The sequence below is a fragment of the Bolinopsis microptera genome, chromosome 9, assembly GCF_026151205.1.
Source record: "Bolinopsis microptera isolate Bmic1 chromosome 9, MBARI_Bmic_1.0, whole genome shotgun sequence".
In the NCBI taxonomy this organism is placed as follows: Eukaryota; Metazoa; Ctenophora; class Tentaculata; order Lobata; family Bolinopsidae; genus Bolinopsis; species Bolinopsis microptera.
This window is the reverse complement of record NC_087080.1, coordinates 5,618,680-5,629,118: the sequence shown is the minus strand read 5'-3', so window position 1 is coordinate 5,629,118 and position 10,439 is coordinate 5,618,680. Positions and strand designations below refer to the sequence as shown.

Here is a 10,439-nt window from a genome sequence, read left to right as displayed (position 1 = left end):
GCACAGATTAATTTCAAATATCAATAAATACTAGTTCTTTAAGTGTAGATTTTAGCAGCATGACAAACCTCGTTTCAACTAAATCTCTCTAAGAATTTTTAAAAGTTTTGTGAAAAGGGTCCTGACGGTATGAATTTCTCGCCCAATCTTGATCGACTTACCATGGGGTCATGTATATAATAATATATCGGGATCTAGCGAGTGAATTAGTGATCTGTAAGTGTAACAGCCGAAGAATCAGGCCACGGCAGCTACACATGAACTTGAAGCAATCACAAAGTTAAACATAACAACACGTCAACAGTAAACACTAAACAGTAACCAGTAACAAATGAAGCCACGCCTATCATTTGCGTTGCCGTGATCAGGGCCGACACATAACATTAACATACGTGGTAAGGGAGCGTTCACATATGACTTGCAATGACGGCAAGATTTTGGCAAATTTAACCCCCCCCCCCCCCCACCTCCCCCTGTCAAACTTAATAAGGCAACAAATTAGGTATAACACTATTTCTTCGAATATATTTTACTTTGTTAAATGATATTTTACTTCATCAACTGAGTTAGAGTTATACGAAATTGTGACTTAAACTCTGAAAATGAAATAATTAGGTCTCATTATTTATCAGGTAATACAAATTTACAGAGCATTAAATTAATATATCGTCTCGCTGTATGTAGTATTATGGTACGGCACCAGTTTGTCGGGCACGTGGTAACCGAGTGACGCAGTCACGAGGTACAGTCAGCTGATAGATAACGTGACCTATATTAGCCAGCGAGAAGGGCTGGATTTCATGCTCAAGCAAAATTAGATTCACATTTCACATCGGTAACTCGGTAATCTGCCGATGCACATCTGGGGCACACCTGGGGCACAAACTCGGGCACACCTCGGGCACACCTCGGGCATAAAGCACACCTCGGGCACACCTCGGGCAGAACCACCTGGAGCACACCTGGTGGTTAGATATCATTATTTATATTACTTATATTGGTGACAGTATTAAACTATATGTGTGCCCGAGGTGTGCCCCAGATGTGCATCGGCATATTACCGAATTGCCTTCACATCCTTATAGTTTGAGAGAACAGCAAGGGTTGAGTCAAGCTTGAAATATCACTGTAATCGTTGGAAATTACAGGAGTATCTATCGCAAAGGAATAACTTTCATAAAGGAATTTAACAGGAATTTAACATTTATTCAGTACTGTACTCAATAAATGTGATCTATGAAATACAGTGCTCAATAAGTATCAATAATCAAATCGTCACGTGACAAACGTGCGCTGTCCAATAGCAGTTTGGTAAGCTGTCATGTGGCGACCACGAGAGTAACACGATCACGATGGTAGCAGCATGGCATGATGCTCAATGGACAATGAACACTTTGGGTCGGAAGTAGATACCTACCCTTTTTAACTGCGGCAGTGAAATCCCGGCCGAAGGGATTAATTAAAAGTTAAACCGACTTTTAATTAACGGGTTAAAGTATATTACAAATTCTAAACATTTTGTTGCATTAATGTAGTCTTAAACGAGTTTGTTGTCTTAATGTTGTTTTAAATGAATTTGTTGTCTTAATAATGTTGTCTTATTGTTGCCTTAATTTTTGCTTTAATGTTGCCTTAATGACAATGTTGTCTTAATGTTGTCTTATATCGTTTGTTGTCTTATTGGTGTTTGTTGCGTTAATGTTGTCTTATTCTTGTCTTACTCTTATTGTTGTCATAATGTTGTCTTAATGTTGTCTTATTGTTGCATCGGTGTTCGTTCTAGTTCCCAAATAAATTAGCGAAGTTTTATTGTTAATCAAATTGATTTGAAGCAACAATTTTTGTCAAAATTCGTGTATTTTTGCTGACGTCAGACCCCCCCCCCTCCCCCCGTCAGCAACCGTCAGCATTTCCAAACCCCCCTCCCCCCTCGGCTGCTGACGTCATATGTGAACGCTCCCTAACTCTAAGTGAGCACGTAAAATATATGAACATTTCCAGATGATCGAATTCGAACTAGTATCAACAATTACGCAACTCATAACCATTATAATTACTAGCAGGAATCCGTCTAATCCTATAAGTATAGTGGTGTCAAGTCGAGAGAGGCTAAAATAATTATTACCCATTTAATTCGCGTTTTTGACACCACTTGGGGTCCAAATTTTGGGCACTAAAATTATTATTCCTTGGCCGAATTTTCATTTTTTTTTTCATGCTGATATGAACGCCATTAAAGCATTTGAACCAGTCAAAAAAGTTTAAGTTGTATATTACGGTCCCTTTAATAACTCACGTAATTCTTCTTACTCTTAGAATTGCACAAAAATTTCAGAGATTATACTTATAGATATGGGTCAAACTTATATTTCCTGAAAGTTTCGTCAAATTTAATTAATTACAGTGGGTGTGGCACGCCAATCCCTCTTTTTCACTATTGTCACCATAAAGTGAGAACGCTTTCAGCTAGGAGCTTCAAAGTTTCTAGACATATTTGGTTTCATAATTGAAGTGCTTTCCCAAAATTTCAAGTTGGTTGTTCACAATTTAACCGAGTTATGACCCTTTTAAGATATTGCAGATACGTGACCTCGGCACTTAATCAGTGATTCCGTCACCCAATCAGTAATATCATAGGGAGATATTCGCATCCTATAAGCAGTCTCCAACCAATCAGGGATCGCTTTTCCCATTCATTCACGGCTTACGAATTGTAATAAAGCTTTATTACAATTCGTAAGCCGTGAATGAATGGGAAAAGCGAGCGACCGATTTCATTCTCGGTATCAATTTGCATTTTCGGACGGTTATTCAAATTAATATCATTTCCTTTTGTTTGGAAAAGAGAGACACTAGCAGCGGTCCACTCTACCCATGATTATGGGTTTTGGTCAAATATACTAATATATATTAATATATAAGGAAATTTAGACACGTATCAATATCATCCATCAATACCCAAGATAAGTCTAGTTTTTTATTTTAAGTAATCAGTATCACCCTGTACTGTAGCCAGATTTCAAAGCAGATTCGAATTCGATAATAATTTTGCAGGTAATGAGTCTATAATGTGCGAAATTTGCCGGATAAGAATTGATAATTTGATCAACAAACTATGTTTTGGTAGTCCTCTACCACAGTACTGCCTAACTAACTCAGTAACTGGTTGGTATCGATAATCGGTATATTTGTTTTCGTAATGGTATAACTGTATAATTAGTTAAAGCTGCTTCCCAATTTTGTTCAGGAATATTCTTTTGTGTTTAATTTTGACACGTTCGAGATCGAGTTTACCTTTTTTTCTGTAGAAAAATCCTATAGCATTGCGCTATGGTATTAAATTTAAGTTAATTTATGCAAAAACTAAAACATAAAGCGGAAAGCCGTTACACTTATATCAATTTGTATCATCGTTGATGATCTCTTTTATGACTATGAGTTGATCCTTCATCCTCTGATCTTGATAACATAGGTCACTTTCCAGCTTTAGGTCTAAAGTATTGGTAACAGAGAGATTTGTCTTCACTTCAAATGAACGATAAGACGGAAGAATCTAAACCATTATCGATGAAAGAAGATGATGAAGGCAGTGAAAATCTGTCTCCAGAGAAACTTTCAATGGATGAATTGGTTGACAGGTTAGAAAACATTTTTAACCACACTGATTGGGCAATTAATTTCAAAACAATGATAATGCGGACCGCATTATCATTGTGCGGTACTAAATTGAGGTGATAAATGCAGTACTTGTTAATAATAATAACAATTTTTGACATCTGTTGTAATACAGTAATGTATGTGATTTTCGCGTTTTTCCTCATTTATTCTGATCATGGATATTGATTGATACTAAGATTTTCATATTTACGAGAGTTTTTGAATTTTGGTCGCGTAATTTTGATTTTATTTGATTTTTGAACAAAATCTTTATTTAATTAGATTTCACTTTGTTTTTGACCAGTGGCTTACAAGCTTCTGGGTCCTGTTTTGAATTTTTTGAGTGGATTGTTAGGGCCCTGGCATTTGCCGACAAAGCGGTTTTTATTTTTATGTTTTATAATCCTGTTGATTTGTAAATACCGTTTTGAAAATTTTTCAAATCTAAAAAAATCTAATCTACTGAGAGGTTAACTTTCTCCTCAGGACGGTAGGCACATCTACAGGGCGATACGTTGGATTTCTCTTCCTGATGTTTTTGGTTTCTAAATCAACCGCTTCCATGATGTGCTATTTGCCGGTCTTCACTGGTAAGGCTCAAAGGCTTTCTATTATTTATAATTATAATTATACAATATTATCTTTCAAGATGATCATGTTGGGGAACATTTTAGTTTTTAGCATAAAATTAACATTTTCGTCCGTCTTATTTTAATATCGCATAAATTATGATCATAAATACATCTATGGTCGATAATGTTAAACTTTCTTCAGGCTACATACCGTACACGGACTGGGAGTGCTCCTCAGAACAGTGTTTTTCCCTTCTCCAGAACCACACTGGAGAAAACAACACATTTTACACCAGAGATACTATGTGTACCAACAAACTTAAAGCTGATGTCGACTTTATCTGGACACCAAAACGCTCCAGTTATGCTGTTGACTTTGGAATTTACTGCGGCACAGAATCCCAAAATTCCAATGTCAACAGTTTTTACTTTATAGGTGGTTTCGTGGGGTTGATAGGGAGTTCTACTTTATACGAGATGTTCGGGAGGAAGAAGGTTACACTAGCGGCTGGTTTGATTGCAGTCTCTGCAACCATCGGCATGGCATTCGCAGGAAACATACAGACCTTGTGTGGCTTAAGGATAATGCAGGGTCTCGGCATGCTAAGTTTCGTAACGGGACATTATGTGTGGGTAATGGAGTTCACTCCTCTCCGACTGAGAAATCTTTCCAACACCCTACTGTCAATCACCTGGCCTAGTGGTACTGGAATCCTTATTTTCATCTCCTACATGGTTACTAACTGGAGGTACAACATCGGGATTATAGCCATTATCTCAATCCTTTTCTACATACAACTTCTGATTTGCCCTGAGTCACCAAGATTCTTAGTTTACAAAGACAAAGAGGAACAGGCTTTGAAGATTCTGAACAAGATGGCAAAATTCTACAACACACCTCCGCTCCAAAGTAATGTTCTCCAGAGAGAGGTTGAACAGAAAGGTAAGAGTGAGGGGCTTCTAAAACAAATGAAAGATTTCATCATATACCCAGTGATGTTGAGGAGGACGCTCTTTCTGATGATATGCTGGTTCATGGTCTCACTATTTTACTACGGGCTCAGCTTCGGGTGGCACAAAATGGGCAAGAACATAATGGCAAGTCAAGGGTTCGCATGCATTTCCGAGGTTGTAGCTTGTACCACAAGTTTCGCTCTAATTGGTGCAACAGGAAGAAAGAAAACACAGATGCTGGTGTGTCTTGGTATTGCAATCTGTTTCGGGATTGCCATGATTGACGTTCCGCTGTCTTCAACATGGCACCTCCGGCAAGTGGCTTGTCTCATAGCTATCATATTTATCGGGGCCGAGTTTATCACAGTGTTCCTGTACACGGTTGAGCTGTCCCCAACCTCCCACCGAGGCATGATATTGAGTTCGTGTTCCGGAGTTGCAAGAATTGGCTCCTTTCTCGGCCCTTACCTCAGTCTTCTTTACAACGTACTGGATCGCAGGATCGTGCTTGCGATTTTTGCTGGAAGTGCTGTGCTGGCTGCAGTAGGGACATGGTTCTTGTTGGAGGATACTACTGGTGTTGAGATACCAGAAACACCAGCTGATCTGCAAGGAGTGAAGAGGCTCCGAGAAGAGGATGAGGACATTTAGTAGGACAAATAGTTGAGGACAGATAGTTAGGACAAGTAGTTGAGGACAGATAGTTAGGGCAAGTAGTTGAGGACAGATAGTTAGGACAAGTAGTTGAGGACAGATAGTTAGGACAAATAGTTGAGGACGGATAGTTAGGACAAGTAGTTGAGGACAGATAGTTAGGACAAGTAGTTGAGGACAGTAGAGAGGCAAGAACTTTTTACTTTTTTAAGAGTTCGCGAGTAAACTCAACAGTAAACATGCGGTGAACTGTGAAGTCACTGCTTAGGCGTATTAACATGATTTTGATTCGATCACCGCGCCGTAAGTTAACCACGAATTATCAATTTCCTGAATGATCGCACATGTTTTTATCTGCTGAGTGACCCCTATTATATTTATTTATAATACTATAGTGTCTAACAAGTTCTAAATACATCATCTTGTCAAATTTTTCAAACAATACAGAGTACAGAGTATACACTATACATTACTTTTAAATAACACCGATTCGTTTTAAATAAAACCTACACAGTAAACACAAATTAAACAAAAAGTGAAACGTCTTTTTGCAGTTTATAGATTATTATACACTGGTTTGATCCAACATGAATCACTGATTCTTGAGTATGAGCGCCACAGATTTAAGTTTCCAGAGTGCTGGTGATCCCGGGCAGGGTATCCTGATAGATGTAACTTGTTGCTCCCTCAAACTGTTGTAATATACTGGTGTCTCCAACTGGTTGTCTTTATTGCCACCCTGTCCAGCTGGTACCCAAGCTACACTACAATTGGAGATTGGAGAATTGGAGGGTGAGTCTCGGGCACATTCCACCAACTTGTGACCATCAAACAGAGCCCCTTCAATAGTCAACCCCTCGATAGTTACCGGGCATTTAGCTTTGCTTAGTCCCGAACTGGGTCCCCAGTGAGAAACAAACTCTAAACTGTTGATCGGTAGATTCAGTCTCCGGGCTGATTCCTGTCTTAAAGCATTCAGGAACACTGCAGGGTTAAATAGTTCTGATAAGTCGGCAGGGGATGTGAGCAAGGCACCAGCCTGACATCTCTCCACCCAGCCTCCAAGCGCTAAAGTCTTGCTAACTAGAGATCGTAGCCAGTGTATAGGAGCAACAGGTCCTTCCCACTTCCTACACCAGGAACCAGGAACCTCGTGCTTCAGAAGAGCTGTTGCGTTGTCTTTCACATCGGTTGTCAGGAGTAGAGTTCCACGTATGACCTTGCTGATTCTGGACAAATCAGTGTGGACTAGTTGCAGGAGTTTGATAGCAACTTGTCTCTCCAGAAGAAGGAAGGCCAGTAGAGGTGGGTCATTCTCCCCAGGGTTCGGGATCTGATCTGAAGATAGCTTCACAAGTTCACTGCCCTGGTTTAATCTCTTCCATAAGTGTAGGAATGGGGACAGATCCTTGGTCCAGCGGGCCTTGTCGAACTGTTCGTCCTCCAGGTTAGGTCGGGAAACCAGAACTAGCTGAGATAGCACGCTTTTAGCCACGCTTCTCTGTTGCGATCGGTCTACGTTTTGGGGTAGGTTAAACATAGCAGGTGTATCAGTTTCAGGGAGTGCTGTGATTGCTTTCACGAAGTCTTTGTGGTTGACTGAGAGTGGGAGTTCCAGGATACCAGCAAGCTTCTTCCTTCCCTTCCCACCCAGTACATCCCGGTCAAAGTACTGGTGAAGATAAGCTCGGAGAACCTCCAGATCGTAGTTGTTATCTACCCTGCCTCCGAAGACTGCGTTCTCAAACAGTCCGTGTATGAAGTCCCATTGAATGCTGCCAGTGCTGGTGCAGAGTCTATCTATAATATCTGCACCTGACCTCAAATCAGCGTTACTGAACTCGTAGAACTTAGTCCAGCCCTGAGGAATGAAGTTTCTTCTCTCCTGGATGATAGCGTGGAACCAAGCAAGAGCGAACAAGGCTGGCTCCTAACAGGTTGATGTCCCTTCTCAATAAACTGAGGAGTCCACGCCTCGTAGGTTCGGAGCAGATTCTTTTTCACGCCAGGAGGCGACTCGTATGTGACTTTTAGAGAGCTCTCAAGTAGGACTAGAGGGAACTTCAGGTGCGGTTCAGCTGTCAACCACAGTCTGAAGTTTTGGTGTGGTTTGAGAGCATTGATCTCTTTTTCAAGCACTGGCGCCCAAGCTATTACTAGATGGAGGTTCTTCAAGCACAGCCACATTCCCTTCCCAGCACACTCTCTCAGCTGCTGCAGCGCGTATAGGGACTGTCCCTGGCCCATAGCAACTTGAACGTAGTTAGTGGGTCCCACAACTTGGTGAGCAAGTTCCTGAAGCTCCTGACTCACGTCAGATCCGGGGGAGATGAGGACGAGTATGGGTTCATGACATTTGGTCTGCTCCTGGTACAACCTTTTCAAGTTGACAACCGGCGGTGACAGTTCCCGGACTCCCAGAGCTCTCTGAGCAAACAGCTGCATGCTGCTGATCAACCTATCTGGTCTGAGAGTCTGGACTATCAGCAACTTCTGAAATTCAGACACCTGACTACTGACACTCCTAGGAATCTCCTTTTCGCACTCCTTAGCACTTCCGAAGTTGCTCCACAAGTTCTCGTCCTCCAAGTGTAGTTCTCTAAAGAGAGCTGGAGTTGCTGACTCCAAGAGAGCGACTGCTGGTACCAACTCTGCTGATATCCAGGAGGGGTACTTCTCTGCCATGGCTTGCTGAGACTCTTGTCTCCTCAACATGGTATCGGTTACTATCTGTCCGGTTAGCAGCTCCCACTCGCTCTCGTTGAACATTTCAGGGTGCATGCCATGCACCAGATGCAGTGCAAACATCAGCCGATCCGCTTTGAACAGCGACCTGCAGATACTCTCATACAACAGAACTTTAAGAGTGGCCACAAGCGACTCGATCCTGTCTTTGTCTCCGCTGGAGGTTTTAGCTTGGAGCGCCTCCTTAAAGACCGTCAAGAAAGAAGTCAGACTGAACCTGTACATGCAGTTCACAGAACTCAGTGATTTAATCACGAAATAGAGTGTAGCTCCGGTCTCCGCTAACTTCAGGTAGATGTTCCGTTCCTCGTCCAAAGACGTCTGCAAGTTCTGAGACTCAGTCAGCGCCTCCATGATCACCACGCTGTTCTTTTTCGTCTGGTTTAGGCTCTCAATCAGAGACTTGTTCTCCAAGATACTGCCCTGAGCGTTTGCCAGCTCCTCAAGTAACGACTCCTCCAACTTGTTCAGCTCCACTTTCTGGGATTCCTCTTTCGCCAGGAGGGCGCTCTTCCTTTCCTCCAGCTGTGGTTTCTCGTGCTGTATCGTCACTGCCAATAACTGTCCTGTTAGTCCAGCTCTGGTGGTCGAGAAGTTCACGATACTCAGCAGCGCCACAGAGCTTGGTGGTAAGTCCGGTTTAGGGTTTCGTGTGGTCAGGAACAATTTGAAATCTTCATTGTAATCCATCAACTTTTCTCCAACTTGAACTACAGATCTTGGACCGCTAGATATAAAGTCACCTCTGAGTAGAGGGAATAGTGCAGGATCTATAGTGTCCATCTCCTGGATCAGAAGAGTCTTTCCAAACCTGACAGCCAGCTCAAGTGCTGTCATAAACCCATTATCATTAGCATTAATCACCTCAAGTCTTTGGTTCTTCAGGTTTTCTTTTAACCAGGAAGAAGCCCTGCACGAGGGATCAATAAGGAAGGGGGTCCTGGTGCCGTGCAGTATTATCAGGGCGTTCTCAACTGACAACGCATCAGAGGGTAACCCTTCCGCTTTCCACTGTAACTGCTCACTCTCAGTGGACAGGAACCTGTTGAGTTCAAAACGTGACACTCCCACCTCTTTACTCCACTTCCGTACTAGCTCCGCCCTCACATCCTCAGGATATGCTCCAAGGTAGGTGATAAAAGAGGCCGCTACCTGGGACAGGAGGGGTAACTCCTCCAGTTCTGATTGGAGGACCTCTACCTGACTTGTCCACCTCGTGTGTTCCCCAACAAGTTTCCCAACCAAATTTTCAGCAGCAGTGATAGTCTCCGTGGCCTGGTCCAGCTCAATGGCAAGCCTACTAGCCTCAGTTGTTCTCTTGTCGAAACGACATCTCATTTCCGCCACCTCCTGTTCCACAACGTCCAGAGCCTTCTCGAGATTCTCCACTCGCATCTGTGACTTCTGCACCTTCTTCATCAGCCCCCTCTGTTCGCCTTCCAGTGGCCCTATCTTCTCCAGAACGATGCTGAACTGTACGTTAGCTCTCACCCATGATGCTAGCGGGGCACATGCAACACTTGCTCGCTTGGCTACCTTAGGGTCGAATGATTTCTTGTTCTTTTGAAGGAGTGCTTCGACTGAATTTCTGATCTCTGGAGCAATCTTTCTCGCATCGAATGATATAATCTCCTCTTTCACACCTCTCTTGGCAAGGAAACTTCTCATACTTACCCAGGAGGTGTCGAATATACCCATCAGCTGTAGAACTCCTTCCAAGATATCCCTGATCACGTCAGGAGGAGCTCTTAGGGAGCGGATCTCGGATAGAGCCTCCGATTTGATGTTGCCAACCGCTGCCTTAGCCTCGTCAACAAGCGGTTGAATTTCCGCCAGCTCGATGTCAATAGCCTTCTT

The 10,439-nt window shown here is 42.5% G+C and overlaps 3 protein-coding genes across 3 annotated transcripts in view; 1 reads left to right on the top strand and 2 right to left on the bottom strand.

The window, feature by feature from the left end:
• The window catches only part of LOC134821283 (33 kDa inner dynein arm light chain, axonemal-like), a 71,046-nt gene that overhangs the window by 43,669 nt on the left and 16,938 nt on the right, over nt 1–10,439 (bottom strand). The gene's annotated exons all lie outside the window — the stretch shown is intronic.
• LOC134821273 (solute carrier family 22 member 7-like) lies at nt 3,485–6,247 on the top strand. The gene is made up of 3 exons (XM_063831987.1): nt 3,485–3,638; nt 4,144–4,247; nt 4,432–6,247. Exons 1-3 carry the CDS (start codon nt 3,532–3,534, stop codon nt 5,832–5,834), a joined length of 1,614 nt encoding a protein of 537 aa, XP_063688057.1. The 5' UTR covers nt 3,485–3,531; the 3' UTR covers nt 5,835–6,247.
• LOC134821263 (cytoplasmic dynein 2 heavy chain 1-like) overlaps nt 6,260–10,439 on the bottom strand; it is a 55,630-nt gene continuing 51,450 nt past the window's right edge. The window contains 2 exon segments of the mRNA XM_063831976.1: nt 6,260–7,760; nt 7,763–10,439. Coding sequence (XP_063688046.1) covers nt 6,430–7,760; nt 7,763–10,439 — 4,008 coding nt within the window. The 3' untranslated portion in view covers nt 6,260–6,429.

Bases quoted from the DNA above. Each gene is read 5' to 3' on its own strand.
- LOC134821273 (XM_063831987.1), top strand. From the start codon at position 3,532: ATGAACGATAAGACGGAAGAATCTAAACCATTATCGATGAAAGAAGAT. The intron at 3,639-4,143 runs GTTAGAAAACAT...CTTTCTCCTCAG, and splicing joins ATGGATGAATTGGTTGACAG to GACGGTAGGCACATCTACAG. The intron at 4,248-4,431 runs GTAAGGCTCAAA...AACTTTCTTCAG, and splicing joins CTATTTGCCGGTCTTCACTG to GCTACATACCGTACACGGAC.